Genomic DNA, 21,068 nt, shown 5'->3' on the forward strand with positions numbered 1-21,068 from the left:
GGTGATAAGTGATTCTTCATTAAGTGGCAACTACTTATCAAACGAGCATTATCCCAATTTTTATTACAATTATCTTCGACAATAACAAAAATAATATTTTGTTATTAGTTATATATCAGCTCGCTTTATTATCGAGAAACCAAGCATTCATGATATTTTTCTGAAAATCATATATTTTAGAGTAAATTACAAAAATCATATATGGTTTATCAAACTAATCCATGTAGTTTCTATTTCATTATGGGTTTTGTCTCTGACACTAATGACAGTTAAGAGTTGTTTGATTTTTAATTTATTAAGTTCTGAATCTATTAAGTTGTCTATAAACATTATCTGTCTGAAGAAATTAAAACAAATTGGTGTTTGATTTTTATCCTGGATAAGTAATATGAACAACAAAATTTACCATTTTAACCTTATGTCTATATAAGTGTTGAATGAAAATAAGTTAGTATGATAAATGCTTAAAATGACAAAAAATAATTGGATAATATAAATACTATGAATATGTTAATATAACTGAATCAGTTAAACTAACCACATATTAAGCTCAAAACAAACACCCATTAATATCACATCAGGGCATTTTGGTAATCTTCAAAGATATGCATATCATGATTCCGTTTGTAATAACGTATGTAATGTCCTCTAAATTCAAGAGATCTTGTTTTCATATGACGTCTACTGTGGTTTACACAAATTCAAGAAATCTTGACATCTTTCTCACATGAACCCAACGAATGATTCACTTGTTTTCTCACAATGATATGCTTTCAGGACCAGTTATTTCCCAACACACACACACACAACATGAATGATGAATATCCCACTCCAACTCGTAATGCAACAGATGCAAAAGATCTACAGATTTGCAATACACTTAAGTTGACAAAATGCAATGGAAAAACTATCAGCACCAGGGCCGAATTTGTACACAAGACTCCTTTAAAGACGCTATACAGGTTCCTACGTTTCACAGACCAAATCGACAACCACCGACTTCTATATAAATCAATACTATATTATGATCATATACCAACTCCAACTCACTTAACCATGTAATCAGCTCTTCGGTTTTATTCCGTTATTCCTTTTTCCATGTTCAAATCACCAAATATCTTATTTTTGCATACGTTTCTGGTATATTTGTCCAATGATTTATTCCGTTTGTAGTTTATTTCATCGGGTTTTTGTTCACTACTAAGATTGAGAGTGAATTTGGGCATACCTGCTCTTCTTCTCTTGAATGGCCTTCTGGAGGTCAGTAAACATTTCCACAGATAACCCTGAAAACTTGCTCAACTGTGCAAGAAAAGCCTCCAATCGCGACCTTAAACGATCAAAACTTACATTCCGGTCTTCTGAAACTTCCTCTCGTAACAAATTCACCCCTGCCGGATCATCTTTCTTGTTAACATGCTGCCATGGCATTGAACGATGATGAACTCCTTGGCCTTTTTCTTGTTGGGGTAAGAAATGATCGATTTCAGCAGCTAAATCCTTTATGGAATCCGAGACTTCTTTGGTTGGTAGGTTTTCGAGCTTATCAAGCCAGACACCACAGGTGACGTATATGGGAGGCCCGTAGTCTCTTAAAGACGGTTGGTTTCGTCTTTTTTTCCTGGTGGATTGCTGGAGAGGGACACACTTGTGAAGCCACCCATCTAGAGATTGAACGTAAGCTTTTTGTGCACCGATCCACTTTGTAAAACTTGAAGACAAAGTACTCAATTCGCTTTCAAGATAGACGGTAATCTGGTGACCGGAGTCCGATTGTAGCAAGACTTTGGTGTGTGCATTGTTTTGTACTGCTGCTATGATGAGGAACTGACTCTTATGACATTCATGCATTACTTCCCACATCCTCCTCAACCTGCCATTAAGACATTGAAAGATCGTTACCTGAATATGTTAAATATAGGATCAAATGGACCATTTTTCATATTCATACTCCTGCTGGCCCAAATTAAATGTCCACAACAGAAAATGCACTCTATTTTAGAAAATATGTAATTATAATAAATTTTTAGTTAACTAAATGTGAATTTTGTAATGAACTTATCGATCTCATAATTAATAGTAGAATTGGAAAGTAGACACTTACTTCTAAAAATGAACACTTCTTTTGGGACACTAAAATAAAATACACACTTATTTTGAGACGGAGGGAGTAATAATATAATTCACATAGAAACCTAACACCTGCATATAAATATGTAAGAACCTGCCCTCTTTATAAGAATTCAAAGGGGTTTCACAAATCCAAACATGGTATCAGAGGCAAAGTCTAGCATGTCCTAGGGACTCGACACAGTCTTTCGGCTCCGTTCTAGGGGGCACTATCCAGCTTCCATTTGAGGGGGGCATGTTGGAGTCCCATATTGACTACACAGAAACCATCAAACCTATATATGTATATATATACATAGAAAGTGAGAGAGAGAGAGTCGAGTTCATACGAGAACAGTAACTAAATTAGAGAATAAGAAAATGGTCCAATCAAATGTAATTTTACACTAAAATCACTTGTAAAATCACATGTGATTCATGCAACTTTAACCGCGACCTGAGGTCACGGGCCACGCGCCCGCACACCCTTTCATTGACCGTTAATGTAAAATCAATTTGACCGTTTTCGTGTTCTTTTATTCAGTTACTGTTCTCGTTTGAATTTCCCTCTATGTGTGTGTGTAGGAACCTCCCTTCTCTCGAACAAGCTCTTCCAAAGAAAGATTCAAAGGGGTTCCACATATTCTAACACTTATATCATTAGAGTTCAATGGTTAACATGAAGAGTCTTGGTTGGCTAAAGCACACAATGGAGAGGCATTTTCTGTAGTGTAATATGTTATCACTCATACAAGAAAGAAAGAGGTAGCTTTTTCGATAAAGTGACCACCACCCATTTTGAGTTAGACAGATGCTTACCCTTCAATCAACTCCTCAAGTTGGGGGTGAAGCTCTTTGTCTCTTAGATCCTCGATTCTTCTGGATATCGAATCGATCCTGTGGATGGCAACTCCAATTCTCCAGTGTAGATCCTTGACGATTGCACGAGTCTTATCGATCCTACTAGAACTTTCTCCATTGGATTCTAATTCCCTTAGAAGTTTGCGCTTCTGATCATACACCTTTTTGATCATCTGATTTGCCTGAAATTAGACAAAATAAATACATCTTTTACGTGATGCAGTTAAAAAGCTATTACCTGAAGACAAGTATACTCCAACAAAATGACATGAAATTACCACTGATATTTAGGTCTATCTTATATTTCTTTATGCTTGTATGTATGTTGGAACGTAACAGGGAATAAATGCAACATTCAACATTATTGCCTAGTGAACCTTTAAACTTCACATGGAAAAGCAGATTTCAGGCCAAAAGAAGAAAAGATAATGACATGCTTCGTTAATAAAACATCAAGCAAAATGCTTCATTTAGACTGAAAACTAATAATGAAGTGATTAACAGCAAAATGCTTCATTTAGACGGAAAACAAACAAACGTCAAGCAAATGCCTCTAATTTAATTGTTAATTACCTCTGTAACGTTCCACCACTTAATTTTAAGGTATATAACACCCTTGCTTCATCTAAGATCATGTCGATGTGATGTCTACAACCAAAAGAACCTATGCTGTGTTACTACACACTCCACCAGAAGGATTTCATAACTTATACACACGCTTCATCTCTTTTCCTAGTGAGAACAAAGTCCATCTAGTGAAAAATTATCAGGTGAAAGTCACATTTTCGAAACCAATGACGGATTGTTGGATATTTATACATCATCTGATTTGGAGTGATTGGGCCCACCTATAATTTATGCATATTTAGAGCATCTTTACCAAACCCCTAAAACTTTAACCTGGTATTAGAGCAAAGGTTTGTGAATAAGCCTAACAACTCATTCCATGAACACATTTTGTTGTCGCTAACAACTATTATCTTCGCGGCCTATGCTTGCTGCCCACTGCTTCTTTGTGACAGACTGGATCTCTATTCTTCCAGCAATCTTCTTTTCATGATAAAAGAGTCCTCCAACTTACAGCTTCTGCCTGAGGTTTCACCAGCACCATGCTAGTTTGCATCAATATATGGTCATTTCATACTTGTGTATAAACAAACGTAATTGCTGATTGTCATCCATTATCTAAAAGATCATAAACAAAGGGCATGCTTTCCATGCCCTTCTTCTAAATTAGTCCTTGGTGTGCTTTGCACCCAAGATTTAGATAGCAATTCTTACTATAAAGACATTTATTTATACAGTCTGATGTCTTTACCTTTTAGTACCACAAACACAATCTTGATGTTAAATTCTGTGATGATATACATGGAACAATGTGGTGAAGTAAAACAAATTTAAGACTACTGGAAAAAGGAAATCGGGGTGATTATAGTTGTTCTAGATGAGACCCTTGTACTTGCAATTAACTCCGTTGACCAATAAACTTCTTATTAGGGAAGAAGAGGATGCAAATGCTACAAAATTGATTGCAAATTGCGATTTCAATAAAATATTGGGCTGTTGGGATGCAAATGCTATAAAATCTAGACAGGGCCTCTAAATAATTTAAGTTATCATTAAGACATGTTGCTATAAAATTGTTCAGCATTTATCATAGTCTTGGTTGAAATAGCTTGAACTGCTAAAATGGTAAATTTGTTTTTCAAAGGCTTCTGTTGAATTCGATTAGGAAAGCATATGTAGAATAAAATAAAAGATTGTGTATCGATTCGTTTCGTTTTATTTCTTAAGTAACTTAGGAGTAGATGGTACAAGAAATTTAGGAATAGGATGCTATTGATATGTATAAACACCTCTGGTTTGTATCAAATAAATCACAAAAGAACTTTTAAATATTTACAGTATCAAAGCTTTGATCACTCCGGCCATCTGGTACTAGCTGGCCATCGGCGGGTAAACCCTAGCTGCCACCAAAAGTAGAAACACCGCCAAGTGCTGCCTTCATGCCAGTCTCTCAGTGCTGCAGATCTCGTCAGTCTTTGATCTATAATCATCACAGACCTCGTTTTCTAAATCACTCTATACCATCAGGCTTTCTCCAGCTATCACGTCACATCGATGCCGTCCTCCTCGGCAACCTCTCACTACAGTCATCTCGAAAGTCCAACGATCCTTCTACCTCTCGTCATCTTGTCCAAACCCTAATTCGCTGGATCTGTTGCTGCTACTCTCAACCCTCTGAATGGTGTTGTCAACTTGTCATTGTTCTGGAAGCCTAAAATTGGTATGTCTCTTTGTTCCAGATCCAAGTTAAATGGTTTCACTATGAATTGCCTAGCTGCTTCTACTTCTGCTGCCAACTACCATCTTCCTTCATTCTGTACACTGTCCAAGCTCTGATTAGCTACGTAACAGTTGGCTAGAATTGTGCACAAGTACACACTTCAAAAGTACCCTGCTGTTGGTGATTTTAGCGTCATCAAGCGTCTTGGTGTACTTGTGATTTACATGGGATCAACTAGGTGATAGGCAAACAAACGTGAGTTAGGAGGTGTCAAGTGTACACTCACCAATTTTTCCTCTATCACCTTAAATTACCATAAGGCCGGGGTCAAGGGGTTGTGCCCCCTTGCAGGGTCCTAGGTGCAGTGCCCCTGGCGATGGTCCCAAAACCTCTTAAGAATTTTATAAACAGAAGTGCTTGAAAAATTGAGTTTCTCAATATCCTAAGTGAAATTCAGAAGGCGAGAAAGCCTTCTTAACTTGGTGCAGGAAGTCTTTGGAGACTAACTCAGAAGCCTCTGAGTTCTCTTCAGAAGCTTCTCTGATTATGAAGTACCTTCTCAATTGCCTTCTGATCCATGTTCAATCTTATCCACAAGCAGTTATTTCGTAACTATTGTGCAGTTATCCATAAACCGCTTAATTAACCCGTAACTGTCGATTGCTCATATAAATACATGAAACGTTGAATCTGGGTGAGATGTAGTCATGTAGATCTAGATTGTACAGCCTTTAGATTTCGAGTTATCATTTGGATTATCCCAATATACTCAATTTGTGATACCCCAAGGCAATAAGGGTCGAATTGGTGTATTTGGAAAGCATGTACATATATATATATATATATATATATGCTATCCAAGTGATTTATCCAATTGAATAGATCAAGGAACCCTCAATGTCTAACACCCGTTTGGTTTGTGTTCAGGATGTCTGTTTATGCAAAATAGATTGTTGTTTGGCTACCAGGGTTGCTTGCAGAGATACTGTTTTCAGCTCTTGTTGGGGTAGTTCTTGGTTTAATGCTAGTTTCATTATCGCAACGAATTTAGTGGCTCAAAAGGAATCTCCCATAAGCCTTAACAACTAACAAGGGTAATATGAGAACATGGATCATGTGACAAGTGATACTTCACTCCTACAAAACTATATGCCCAACACTTATCATGCATTTGTTTGGAGCTGATGGTGATTACTGGGACAGGTTCTAGCCAACTCACTATGAATAGGAACTCCACTTTGTTCTTCATGTTTCAAATCTCGATCACAACTTGCCGTCTGTTACTAAATTCTTGTGATCTCCGTTGTATTACAAAGTTGTATCATAATTTATGCATTTTTCAGGACTTGAAATAGGGAAAGATAATTGGAGGTGCCAAACATGACTTTGGACTCTACATTCTTACATGTGATTCCTCCTCTAACAAAGTTCCTTATGAAGCAAATTTTGTTCTATCTTAACGTGTCAAGTCTAGCTTATCCATTTTCAGTTTCCATATTAACAAAGATATTGAGATCATGTCATTACACTATTGATTATGAGTTTAGGACATCCAAGTTTGTCTTTCTTTGTTATTTCCACGGCTATTCTTTAAGAAAAATACAGCCTCCTTTCATCATAGAAACTTCAAATGGCAAAACGCACCTGATCCATTTTTTCTTATATATCTTATAGACCTTCGACTCCACTCTCTTCAATTCACAATGATGTCTAGGGTTCCTCACAAAGTAAAAATATATTTGGCACCTGGTGGTTTGTAACATTCATGGATTATCATACTCAGAGTACTTGGGTATTCCTCATGAAAGAAAAAACAGAGATCAACTAAATTTTCTGAAATTCCATTTCACATCCAAACTCAATTCTACACCAAAGTAGAGTACTCAAATCCGACAATGGTAAGGAATACTTCATTAATAGTCTCAACAACTATCCATTTCATAGGATACTTCACCTTAGTTCTTGCGTTGACACTTGGCACTCAACAAAATGGAGTGGCTGAAAGCAGAAAATCACATATTCTTGAAGTATCCCCGATGTCTCATGTTCTCCTCTAATGTTCCTAAAAACTACTGCAGAGAAGCCCTTCTCACGGCTGTATATTTGATTAATCGTGTGTCATCTCACGTCCACAAATTCCAACCACCACATCAAATTATTCAACATTCTTTTTGTCACACCCGAGTCGTATCGAATGAGTTCCCCCTGAGTATTCGCTTGTACAACATTTATCCATATGTCACCGTCATAGCAAGCTTGATCCTTGTCTATGCTCAGAAAAGTCTATTCATAAGCTACTTTCCCATTCAAAAAGGGTATAAGTGTTATTCTCCATCCAACAGATCATATGCCACCTCAAACGTTACATTTTAGAGTATACCCTATTTCTCCAAGTCTTCTTATAAAGGGGAGAGTAAACATGAACCTCAGCTTTGAAACCTCTAAAAGACATTACTTGATTCATCGACTGAACCTATACTGGTTGAGTCTTCCTCTCAAACTACTGTTCCTCATCTAGAAATCCTCACATCCATCTACTCTCAAGCTAGAGTTCTATTGTACCCTGGCAATATAGTCAAATAAGTCAAAAAGGGTAGGCTTGGTTGCAAAGTCAAACAAGTCAAATAGGGGTGGGTTGTGGGAGATGTACTAGTGGTTACTGCAGTGGTACAAGTAGGTTAAGTATTTTAGTGAAGTAGGTTAATAGTTTTTACCTAGTATAAATAAGGAGAGATGAGGATAAGGAGGGTATCAATTATGGGTTCAAATCTCACCAAACGTGAGAAGTTTGTGTGAGTATTGCCGTGTATAAATATTATATACTTAAAAAAAGGTGACAAGTGAAGAGTGAAACTAGAATAGGGAAAGGTTCTTTCGTGCTCAATTTGAAGAGGGAAAGGTTCTTACAATGAACCAAATCCAAATCCAAAAGGCATTGCAGGGTGAAGAAGACACACTATTGCAGAAATTAAGCGATTTTGGGTATGTAATGACCAAGCTAATTGGGTTGATCTACCTTTTCGCCCACCAGGTGAACGATAAACTTTTCCTATTGTCAGAGTGTGTTTAAGTGGTTGCTACCCCAGAAAGACTTGCTTGTTGTGTTTATGTTACGAGTTTAGTTGGGCTGGATCATAATGTAAATAAACCAAGTGGAAGAAAAGGAAAGTGACTAGAAGTCGGTTAGAGGAGAGGGTTTTACCTTTAAATAGGAGGGAGGTAACACGTATTTTGGCAGAGACTGTTTTCCTAAGTTTCTATTGGCTCTTGCATTAGTGCGTTGAGAGAGGGAGGGAGGATTCCCTGGTTCATTTTTCTGTTATTGTAATTCCTTTAAATTCAATCACATATAGCCGATTTCTAGTTCCTTGTTCCTTTTTTTTAGTCAATCTTAATCTGTTGATTCCCATCATTGGTCCGACCTGCCTTGACCTGTTGTGTGAAATCCATGGAAACTCGATCTCAATTGAATCGATTGGAGCAACATGAAGACCAGATTCAGAGGTTGCAATCGGATATCCAGGAAATCAAAGTGGGGATTCAAGTGTGGGAATCTGAGCGAGTGAAGGAAGCTGAATTTCATAAGATGCTTCTGGCGTGGGTGAAACAACAGGGTATTCAACCCAACCATGAGTTCGGAGGACCATCCGGGGCCTCCATCGGATTCCCAATTACACAGACTCCTCAGGGGGCTCCGTCTCCACAGCAAGGTGATAACTCACACTTCTGCTCCACGATTGAGTTCTTCCGATTTGTTACCATGGGCGGCGAAGAAAGTCAAATTGCATGAATTCTATGGGTTCGATCCTCAGGGATGGATTCAGATAGCATAATTATACTTTTGACATTCATGGTACACTATCTCACCTTCGCATTCGTCTTGCTCAATTAAGTATGGTGGGTGTAGCCCAACAATGGTTCACGATTGTGAAGCAGATTTACGATCCTCTTAAGTGGGAACAATTGTCCGTCAAACTACTCCAACGATTTTCGGGCTTGAAGATTCATAATCCGTTCGAACAATTGGCTACGATGAAACAAGTATCTTCTATTCACGATGATATAGACGATTTTGAATATTTGCTATCCTTGGTACCTCGATTACCTGAGACACAAACTCTAGGTTACTTTATTGCGGGTTTACGTGATGAAATGAAACGATGGGTACGTCTCCATTGACCTCAGTCTCGTTTTGACGCCATGTATCTCGCTAAGGATACCGAAGAGATGCTTCGCCCTTCTGCCAAGAATATTTCCCAATCCCGATTTCGGTACCAGACGGAAGGTGGGTTGGGCTCCTCTTTCCAATCAGATCTCAAATTTAACCCTCTAGACTGTTAAAAGAGCAAGGGGCCCAATAGTTCTCATTCCAGTGAGAAGAGCCCACTTACACGCACGGATGTAGGTCGTATGCCCACGAATCCCCGTACTGCCAGGGCTCCTTCATCGGACTATGGCCAATTGTTCAATCGCAATCGGGGTATTCGGTCCCCTACTCGTACAGAATGGGAGGAGCAACGTAAGAAAGGGTTGTGTTTCCGTTGTGGGCAGCAATTCGGTCTTGCTCACAATTCCCCAAAGGGAAATTGCAGATTCTTCTCTTGGGCGACGATAAATCGGTAGATGGGAACGGTGAGCTTCAGACCGTAGAGGCAATAGAGGAACCAGTCACTAAAGAGGAGGAAATTCCTCCAAATGGATTATGTATAGCCTCGGAATTCTTGGCCCGTACACTATTATTCATCGAGTGGGACCAATTGCATATGAACTAATCTTACCAAAAGACTCCAAAGTACACCCTGTTTTTCATGTTTCCTTGCTACAAGCGACTCATTGCAGAGCCCCATTTAAGCCCCCTCTGACACTACCTATCTCAGTTGATTGGGAACATGTTTTGGTTCCAGAACAAGTTTTAGCTCACCGTTGGGTCTCTCAGTCTAGTACTCCTGTGTTGGAATTATTGGTGAAATGGCGACAACATCCAACGGAAGAGGCAACGTGGGAAATCTACGACCTGCTACATGGACAATTTCCAGCATTTCGCCTCGAGGACAAGTCGAGTTTTCAAGGAGGGAGTAATGATAGCAGCAAGACTTTTCAGAAAGATTATAGGAGAAAAAAACAAGAAGGAAGAGAAGATATATTAGAATAAAAGAGATATGGTGGAAGCTTTTACTCACCATCATCACTTACTCATTAGTTTTAATTACCCTTATCTCTTAGCTTCCTTATCCTACCCAGCTTCCTCATCCTACCCCAACTAAGTTTTCTTTTGCAGTTTCCTTTTTACTTTCCCTAGGTATTTAGTATAAATCATAGGTTATGAAGTTTGTTTTAGACATCTTGAATATTATGCAATTAACTTTGAGTTTAGTCCTCTCTACGGACCTTTATTTTATTGAAGATCCTCTGTTCGGATTCTACAAGTATCTTCAGTAAAATTAATTATTTTTTTAAATCCTGGTGGGCCTTTATCAGATCCTTCAGTATGGAAAGGACCATCTATAATTCATTTGATGGAATTAAGTCAATGCTTAATCAATCGCTACCACAACCACCACCAACAGTAGTTGATGGATTGCTTTTGAATCGGCAGTTTCATTTGTTTCCACCTTGAGAATGAGGTGAAAGTTCGGGGGCAGGTATTGTTATACCCCAAGTAAAATAGTCAATGTCAATAGTAGTACTTTGTGTCAAAGCATCAAGATTGCTAGGTTGTGGTAGGAAGGTACAAGTAATTAGTGCTATAGTACAAATGGGCAATGCATGGGCAGTAAGTCGGTGGTGGTATGAAGTATAAATAAGGGGTGTGAAAGTGAGGGGGATTCATTTTGATTTGTCTGTTCAATGTAGGCGAGAGCCTTGGGAGAGTACTGACCTCTCGAAAGCCAGCAATTCTCCGATATCTTCTATTAAACCATTCAATTTTTATAACCCTAATTTTCCTAGTGTGTGTATAAACAACATGAGCATTAACGATTGTAATTGATTATTATGCCTAATTGCAATTGAGATGATCTTTTACATCATAACTACAGCCATTGTTAAGTTTTGATGTAGAATTATCTGCTATTGCCTCTCACATCCTTCCCTTGCATAAAAGTGTCGTTCTTTCATGTCCTCACTTAATATATAACATACAAAAATTGGAACCAAATCAAATATATATTCTTGATATAAGGATGTTTAAAGGAGATGACCACATAACTATGAATTTAAAAGGTATTAAAGGTGGGCTTACAAAAATAAAGATAGGAAGAAAGCTTTACAATACCTAGATATATGTGCCTAAATGAAAACAAAGAAAGCAATGAAGGAGACTACAGTGGAAGTGTTGGATGGCTTTTACTAAGGAGACATACAAAAGATTGTCAAAATCTATATATACCAATTGTAGAAAAACTGATATCCAGTATCCTATCCTGAGTAATAAAGAGGACAAAAGAAAAAAAATACTCTAGTACTTGCTAAATGGTCACAAGTTTAACATACAATGTGTTATGAGATACCTACACTAATTGTATCAAAATTTAATTATAAGTTCAAGGATTAAGGACAAAGGAGTTAACCTCCGGAATGCATATTCACCAAGCAAAAAGTACAACTAATATTAAAATATAATGCTCTTTGTGGTACACCTCTGATTATATCAATCACTCTTTAAGTATATGCACTTGTCATAATAAGGAACTTTTTCAAAAAACAAAAATTAATGATATCATCACCATGCAATACCTTAACTTCATCATAAAGCTTCTTCTCCCATGCATACAGCCTATCCAAAGTTGAAGCATGGCTTCCTGCATTCATGCAGAAGTTATCAAAAAGGCTATTGGCAAGATCCTCTTGGTTTTCTCTATTGTTGGCACTGGGATCATGCCTGAAGGATGAAGCACGAGATGATGTTGCCCGATGCCATGTTAAGTACTTCGTGTCATTTTGAGCAGGTTCTAAGTGGACATAGAACAACGAATCAGTAACTTAATGAAACTGAAAAACATAACAACAGTTTTAGCAGCTAATCAAATGATATTATGCACACAAGGGTAGGCTCAGGATATGCATCTCTATGTATTTGAGCATGTCATCCAGAGCATATACGTTTGTGCTTTAAAAGATAGAAGCATATAAGATAGTTCAGACGTTCTATACACTACCTAACCAAATAGAGAAACTAGATAAAAGATCAAAATCTTACTTTATCAAGAATAATATTGTTTAGCACAAAAACACGTGTCAATCATTTGTTTCCTAGAAGCAACAATAAGAGTATCTCAAGTGAAAATCTAAATAAATGGCTTTTGAACTTCTTCCTCTATGGTGGTAGTATTATGGCCTATGTACATGCCAACATATATGTGTGGTATGTTTATTTCCATTTCCTGTGATCCGTAGTTATTAAGATTGCATTAGAGCAAATGCTTTGATAACCAAACCCAATCCCCCACTACAGAATTGCCAATAAAAGCAGACTTGCACCACACACCATCACTTCCAGCCACCACATACAGGTTTTCACTGTCTCCACCATAAACAAAGATGATTATGAAACCTAATGGACTGAACCTAAGTCGACCAGCAATATGCTTCAGTGCAACTAATGTTGTCCCTTGTGCATCCAGCTTGTGTGATGCTGTCACATGTTTCATGTTCAGTAATTTATTCCCTGTCTCCAATTAATCAAGCATACATACTTCTTGTCAATATGTAAGATGGTATCAATCTCAATATCAATCTGTATCCATACTATATGGCGCCAATCTTTACATTTGGTCTTATGGAGGATATTGATCTTGTCATGAGATTTCAATGCCATCATGAGAAGCTAATCTACCCACCAGAGGTCATCTCATCGATATTTTTATCTGAATTGCAGGATTTTGACCTGTTATATGAGCGATATGACCCAAGTTTGAACCAACAGGTCGTCACTAGGCTTTCTTCACTTGGTTGTTTTTATTTCGGATTTGCTCCTATTCTGCACTTACTGTGGAACCATGAACAATAAATTAGAAGACATTTGTCTCTAGATTTGCTTTATCAGTTGTTCTTGTTTGGGATCGGTACAGTCCAACATTTTCTCAAATATTTATAATTAACCATGCAAAATAAACAAGATGAGGAAAGAATCTTCCTATTGTCCATCTCTAGACTGTTCACGCTGATTGTTGTTTCAAATCTGCTCTGGCTCTGCATTTTTTCCAAATGTTTACCATGACAAATAAACGACAATACATGAAAGTAGCCATCAGTTTGTTATCAATTAATTTTCTGCTTTGCTCAAGATTCTAGTTGAACCTAATAACAGTTGAGTTCAGAATCTAAATTTATGGGTACCAGCCCTGAAAGTGTAAAGGAACACCATTATCTAACTAGTAATCCGTTGAAGGCCGTAAGCAATGGTGTGGATGATTATAAAAAAGATATTTGTATAGCGTTTAGAATCCTATGGAGCTTGACATCCTATCCGCCTCCATGAAAATTATTAATCTCAGGGAGAACATACGCTTATCATATTCCAAGAGTTACACATGTAACATTCGCACGATTATCCACAGTATCACAGCTCTAAGAGTGTGGTTCACACTTCAAAAAGGAAACCGATGAGCTAGAGAAGTTTCCGCACAGTCATGACAAGCTGCAGTCCTCTTCTATCATTGCAGGTCTTTCATTCATGTATGTTGGTTATCGTTTAGTACTACTCAATCCTTCCACCCTATCATCTATGATATCACCTCATTCATGAGAAGTTTCCACCTAAACTGAAGCCATCCAACTTGAAAAAAAGGGCAGTTTAGCCTCTGTTGCCGATAGTCGGAAAGATTCTGGTTCTAGGAGAGTAGCAATGTAGGTTTTACATTCTTCATAGATTTCAGGTATGAAGAATGTGTACAAATACTTGAAGAAGTGGAACACTGAAAGATATCTAAATCAACCTAGTGAAAACCTAATCATTAGCTTCAGGTCTAACCTCCCTTACTCAAGTTATTTCATATGACCAATTTAAGGTTTCCTCCAAATGGCATTCCAACAAGAAGGAGCTTTCCTTTCTCTAACATCATCTTTCTACTTGGATCAATCCATTGCTGTTTCCTCACAGTGGCATTTCAGTGTCCTACCTTACTGCATGTACATTTACCACCACTCGCCTACCAATTATGTGTTAGTATCATTAATGGTTTACCCTATCCTCGTGGTGTAATTAACTCATATAACTCCCATTTTTCCTTCCCTAATAAAAATCCTCCAAACAGTATCCCAAAAATCTCACATATGCTAGCCAAATAAATAAGAACAAAATATGTTTTATAAATTTCTTTCTAGATCATTCTGTTTTTCAAGATTTGTCGAGAACAGACTGACCGGAACTTGATATGAGCCTGAGGACTACATTGGTTGACAACTAAGAAAAACATACCTCAATCATGTTACTATATGTGATGACCATTGCTAATCAAGAAATCTTTCTTCACCAAATCAGAACAAGTCCGAACCAGAATTCATTTGTTTCAAAAGTTTGCTTGTGACTTGAGAGTCATGTCAATTGGGAAAGCATACCATGGTCCTATCAACTTAGAAGCAAGTTGAATTGAAGCACTGTCATAAAAAATTTCCCATGTAAGATGTAAAACAGAAGGTACCAGATGCCTCCTAATGGAGTTCTCCCACTGTGACACCAGATCAACTACTCACAGCAAAGAACAAGGTATCCTACAAAAGCGAAAACACGCATCTTGATTGTCATTTGGTACTGTAACCATGGTATGGGAACTACTACAGACCGCACATCCATCTATCATATGCATATCTAGATCAAGGATTGTCATGTTGACGTCTTCATAAAGGCTTTACAGATTGATTTTACTTTTAGCAAGTTGGCATGACGAACGTCCATACAACTTGACTAGGGGTATCAGTAGTATTGCAGTTCCAATAAATTCATTTGGTCACGCCTACCTTATCTGCTAAATATATTCAAGGGATTTTCTCTTAACGATAACATCTTTCTTGAACCCTAATTATATATACCCACTAAACTGAAGCAACCTAGTAAAATGCTAGTAACTTCTCATATATCTTTTTCTATATTTTTCAATGTCATATCTCCAAGTTACACTCTCCTGTATCATTTTCAGGGAGGAAAGAAACATGATTGGACTCTAACCCACGATTGTGTAATGCAGAAATAATATGATTGGTTAGTCATAAATGTCATATAGCCATGGTCGTAGGTGTACCACGACGGACCTAAACTCTGGCTTTGAATGTTTATAAGAAAATCCAACAACATACATAAAGAAAGCTAATATACACTTAAAAATTAGCAATTATATATAAGAGGTCATCTCCATATTCATGACAATGAAAACTACTGAACTCAGTATTCTACGACTTAAAAAGGAAAAAAAATATGAACTCTTCACATTCATCAGACACACGACAAAAGGAAGGATCCTACAAGTCCTTTCACTCTCAGCTCAAAGATACACATCACCAAGTACTTAAACATTACTAGTTATAACTTACAGGTGCATTACTCAACCCATTTTCCATATTCTAAAATAGGCATTGTTGTCAAATCTATTTTCTCACCTACTTTGCAGGCTTCCTCCATGCCAAATCACAAAATTTCTATGTAGCATAGTCCTTTGAACTCTTTTAAATCTAAAGTTCCCGGCTTTCTGCCACCTTTTATTAGACATATGTCAAGACTGAAAAGAGGTTTATTATTATTTTAATCTGCATGTCGTTTCAATGGGGATAACTGATAGTTGAGAAAAAGCATCTCTTTCATTGTTGTAGATAACATTTAACAACATGTCAATACGTACCCTCTTTCTTTCTAGAGTTGATTAGCTTATTAACCTTACATGAGGTTTTAATTAGCTCCATAACCTTTTAAAATCTAAATTAACTCAATAAACTCATAAATATGTTATTCTTATAATACCCTTAATGAGTTTATTTAAAAAAACTAAAATAAAATTTGAAATTATAGAAACCAGGCCCTAGGCCCGCCAATCTGCTCCTTCTCTAGATCCTCCTCCCTGTTTAACCTGTTCTATATCCTCCTCCCTGTTTAACCTGTTCTATATCCTCCTTCTGTCATTATTCAACCTGTTCTTCCCAGTGTGACAGACCAAACAGCCTCCTCCCTTGGCCGCCTACTTTCGCCTGCAATTGATTCGGACGGTGGTGGTGGTCAGACCACCGAGCAAGGACGATGGTCGGGACGGTGGTGTTGGTCGGACTACCGGCAGAGACGATGGTTAGGACGGTGGTGGTGGTGGTCAGACCACCGAGCAAGGACGATGGTCGGGACGGTGGTGTTGGTCGGACTACCGGCAGAGACGATGGTTAGGACGGTGGTGGTGGTGGTCAGACCACGGAGCAGAGATGATGGTCGGGACGGTGGTGGTCGGACCACAGAGCAGAGACGATGGTCGGCCTCTAACTGCTAGGGTTCCGTCATTAAAGCTAGGGTTCCGCCACCCTTTTCTTCCTCCAAATCTGATTCACTTCTGCAAGTGTTAGTGTTAGGGTACCATGGTCATTTGCACCTTAGAAACTAACTTAAAGAAATATAAAATAAGAATAAGAATAAGAGAAGGTCATTTTGCAAAATGATGGTCTTTAGAAGGTCATTTATCCAACGGACCCTTCTTTCTACGATAAGAGGAGGGGAGGATGAGACTCAACTCATGACCTTTGACAGGAAAGAGAGATTCCTTAATTACTAGGCATGTCTCTCTCTCTCTCTCTCTCTACGTTTTTTGTCTTCTTACAGTAACTCCAACTGTAACTAACAACTATTATTTTGCTCTCTTTCAACAACGCCTAACTGAAAATAAACTGAACTTAGTTTATATAACAAACAAGTACTTGGACAAACTTGTCAGCATTTGCAGATAGTTATGCTTGGTACAATTACGAAAATGCACATCTAGAGCACTAGAAAATAGTTGGCAAGAGGCATTGAACTTTCATCCTTTACAATATTCAGAAAATCCCCTACAGATATGGAGTATTTGATCAATTATTAGACACATGAACAGAAGTATGTAAATGCATCTTCAAACCGCAGCACCATAAACCAAACCAAACCAGACAGTATATCCCACTCAAAAGTAGGGTCTAGGAGAAGTAGATTGTATGCAGCATCACATTTAGTGCAAAATTAATTATCAATATGACTCATCAAGCATGCTGATTTACACTTTTTACAATAGGGAGACCTACCTTCCTGTACTTGGCTTGGATCATCCCCACAAGCAAGACATGCTTTTAAAATTTTTGAAGTGAATGACCCACCTGCCACAAAAAAAATCTCTGGCTGAATATTTTTTTCAAATCCTGTAGAATATTAACTCAAACTGCTCCATTTCTAAATTAAAATTTGATATTAATAATACTGGTATAAGAGTACAAAGAACCATTTTGAGAGAGCTTTTAATATCTAATATATTTATTTATGAGAGAGAGAGAGAGAGTACGTTCTTTCTCCGGGAAAATTGGTCGAAAGTGGAGTTTGTTGGCTTCAAGCATTCTTGGAACTTCTCTTCCACACTCGGAAGCTCTAATAAAGAGGTGTTCAATATCTCTCATGCTTGAAATAAGATCTTTAGGTACAGCCTTATTTTCGGGACCTTCTTTTACCGTTTGGATCTTTTCATCTTGAGGAGTTGCAACATTGCTGACACCAGAACTTTTTCTCTTTAGTGGTGACAGTTGAGGAGAATTGCACTTATCCCCATTCAAAATTTCAGTTTGTGATGTCATGCTTTCTGCAGAGGACATGGAAGGTAAAGCAGTCCCACTAACATTATCTGCTATCCTATTAACATTTGCAAAACTTCGAATCAACCCATCCGTAGATGGCTCATCGAACTCGTCTTCTGATTCTTGAGCCTCTCCACTCCCTTGGGATGGACTTTTTTCTTCTTTGTCTTCCATTTCAGGAACCCCTTCATCTTCCCTTGGCCTTTGCATGTCAGTGTAATTTTCCAACCCTTGATTCAATTCCCTCGCTTCTTGTGAAGAAAAATCATTGTCGATCGGATGGGGCAGACCAAAATAGTCCCAAGGTTGAGTTTCAGGAAGCACGGGAGTTGCGTCAGATGGGATTTCAGGTTCATCTATAGGATGAGTGTTGTTCATTGGGGTACTTGAAGAAGTTATAGAACCCATGACTGGCACAGATGGCCTCTCTTCAACTTTTCTTGAAAATGAACCTCTTATCTTCATATGATTTGCATGGTACCGGTTGGAGGTTGGCGGTGAAGGAGATGGAGATCTGTTTCCAGCTGCACCTACATGTTGCGACATGCTTGAGGAGAAAGAGAGCTGTGAAAGCGATTTCTCGATGAATGTGAGTGGCTCTGGTGTTGCACTATTGGAAGTGTACAAGGAGGATTCCATTGGAGCTTCAGGTTCAATAAATCTCTTTAACGCATTTCCGATAATTGTTAGAGACTCTATATAAGTAAAATGGGTGGCTGCAAGTGAACATCTACCATCAAGCGCTCGCCCAACAAACTTTTTCCGTTCACGGCATAGCTGAAGAGCCTTATCTTCTTCCACTTTTGAGCTTGTAGCACCCATCCGTCCAGACCTATCTTTGCTCTTGGGCAGCTTCCTGGATTTCTATCCGCACATGGACTTCTTCCTGTAAGTTAAAACACTGGTATTTTAAGAACACAGCCTGGCATGCAATAGATTGTTTAAATTCCAGCTCTTATAAGGTCCGCGAATGAAGGAAAAAGATAGTGTGACTTGTTTAATTGTAACTTTCTCACGTCATAGTTAAAATGCAAACCAACCATATCAATCAAAAACTGTCAGTGAACCAAAAGTTAAGAGGGGTCATTGACCTTTGTACTAATAGATATGAGTTAAAGAATACAGGGAAAACATAATTATCAGAAGCTCTAAATTTACAGTATGATGAAAAAGAACAATTTGGGACAAGAAGATATGAAACGCCCCTACATGTTAAGATACCACCACTTAACTAAATATCTTTATGTTTACTATCAGAGCAGCCTTGTAACATCAAATAATTTGCTTACTCCATTGCAATACCTTTCCGTTCCCTGATAAACCTGTACCTCTTACTCTACCTACTCAAACAAAAAAAATTAGAAAAGAGACTACAAGTTTCACTTATAAATCCCTCTCTTTCTATCTTGCTATTATTTAAGTTATAACACCTTCAGAGGGACTGAAAAGGTCAACTTTGTCCTCCATTGTAAGATGAGGCCTAATTATCATTGAACCATTAACAACAAGATCCTCCCTCTACCCATGCAAAAAGGAACACAAGTCATTTTCCCACCATCTCACAACCATACTCTTATCTCTAGACTGTCACAGCGACCTCCTTCAACATTATCCTCAACCACACAAGAATTATTTTCAATATCTAAATGGATCTTCTCAAAACTGATAGCAAGCTCACTTCCCCATGCTGTTACCCTGCCTCTATCACTTTTGTGTATTCACTGTTCAAATTGATATTTCCTAGAAAAAGGAATTAGGAGGGTTGATACAGATGCCACTAGACTGAAGAAAACAGTGCAGGATGAACTGATAGCTGCTACAGGTCCTGTATTCAGATACAAAGTTCTGGACAGTGGTTCTCACAACTAAAAGGATAGCTTGAATAATCATGACAAGGGTCACAAGAGGTTGGAGAAAGAACCAAGGCTTCAATAAGCCAAAAGATCAAGAGCCAGCGGTGTAGAACTGAAAATTAAGGGAGAAGGGGATTTGAATTGTAGACCTGAAAAGTATTATTACCACCTAGGGGCTGAGCCAAATATCAACACCCTAAATGCTCGATGGGACCCCTGAAATATTCTTAAACAATCTGAATCAAGAACAAAGTCGAAACTTGCGGGACGTCAAACGAAAAGAAAGAGAGGGAATAAATCTGTATGAACTCTCACAAGCTGTAATACAAGAAGTAAAGAATTTACCGTGAGAAAGTTCCAAATCCAACTGATTCTTCTACATTCGATTAAAAGAACACCTTATACAGAACAAAATCGGGATTGCGAAAAATCAGTATCAGCAACTCCAATCCAACTGATAGATCAATCGTGCTTGACGTCAAATTCAGGCTGAAGAGCTAAGAATTTCATTAGGAAAAAAACACCCAAAACGAATAAAGTAAAAAATACCCAAAATCTATTGATTTAAAAACAATGAAAGAAGCAAGAACATGATACTCTGTACAGCACAATTAAGATATGATGAATTCAAGTGCAAAGCTTATTAATTTGCTCGAATTGAAAAGGGTTAAAAAGAAGAAATGAAGTTTACCTGGAATAAGTTACGATTATGGAAGAGGGATAGAGCAAATTTGAGCGGCCGGAAGAATCGATTGGAGAAAGCGTGGTTCGTTCATGCAAAAGCAAAGAAGGAAGTCGACGAAAGTGTGTGTTAGAAGGGTGGGGTCCGCCATATGCAAAGTTCCAAATCGGTAACCGTAAAAAAGGGTATGGATGGGATCAGGTGAAAGGGTGCTTTGATGGGTTCGTTGTGGAACTAGACCCTTTTTTTTTAATCGGGAAAGGATAATTACACCTTTCTCCTTCTCCTTCTTCTTCTTTATTTTCTTTTTATATTTTTATCTTTTCATCGTCTTTTTTCTTTATATTAATTTTTTTAATTATTTATTTAATTATAAATATATTATTATTATAAATATTATTTTTTATTTTATAAAAAAAATATAGTCCCTTTTAATTACACCGTTAATTAAAACGTGTTAGTTTTAAGGACTTTAATCAATAATTTATATAAACCA

General features: G+C 37.8%; 1 protein-coding gene across 3 annotated transcripts; it reads right to left on the reverse strand.

Annotated features, from left to right (window-relative positions):
• Window positions 1-591: 591 nt before the first annotated feature.
• On the reverse strand, window positions 592-20,669 carry LOC112514216 (nitrate regulatory gene2 protein). 3 transcript variants are annotated; one of them, XM_025120564.1, is made up of 7 exons: window positions 20,582-20,669; window positions 20,236-20,379; window positions 17,752-18,923; window positions 17,498-17,569; window positions 11,993-12,057; window positions 2,929-3,152; window positions 592-1,873 (listed from the first exon to the last, which is right to left on the reverse strand). In XM_025120564.1, the coding sequence occupies exons 3-7, from the start codon at window positions 18,857-18,859 to the stop codon at window positions 1,201-1,203; spliced, it is 2,142 nt and encodes a 713-aa protein (XP_024976332.1). In that variant the 5' UTR covers window positions 18,860-18,923; window positions 20,236-20,379; window positions 20,582-20,669; the 3' UTR covers window positions 592-1,200. The 3 variants fall into 3 exon arrangements, with proteins under 3 accessions (XP_024976332.1, XP_024976318.1, XP_024976325.1); XM_025120550.1 differs by having other exon boundaries at window positions 11,993-12,207; XM_025120557.1 differs by lacking the exon at window positions 20,236-20,379 and having other exon boundaries at window positions 11,993-12,207; window positions 20,582-20,666.
• Between the last annotated feature and the right edge of the window lie 399 nt (window positions 20,670-21,068).

This window comes from Cynara cardunculus (genome assembly GCF_001531365.2).
Source record: "Cynara cardunculus var. scolymus isolate 2C chromosome LG 1, CcrdV1, whole genome shotgun sequence".
In the NCBI taxonomy this organism is placed as follows: Eukaryota; Viridiplantae; Streptophyta; class Magnoliopsida; order Asterales; family Asteraceae; genus Cynara; species Cynara cardunculus.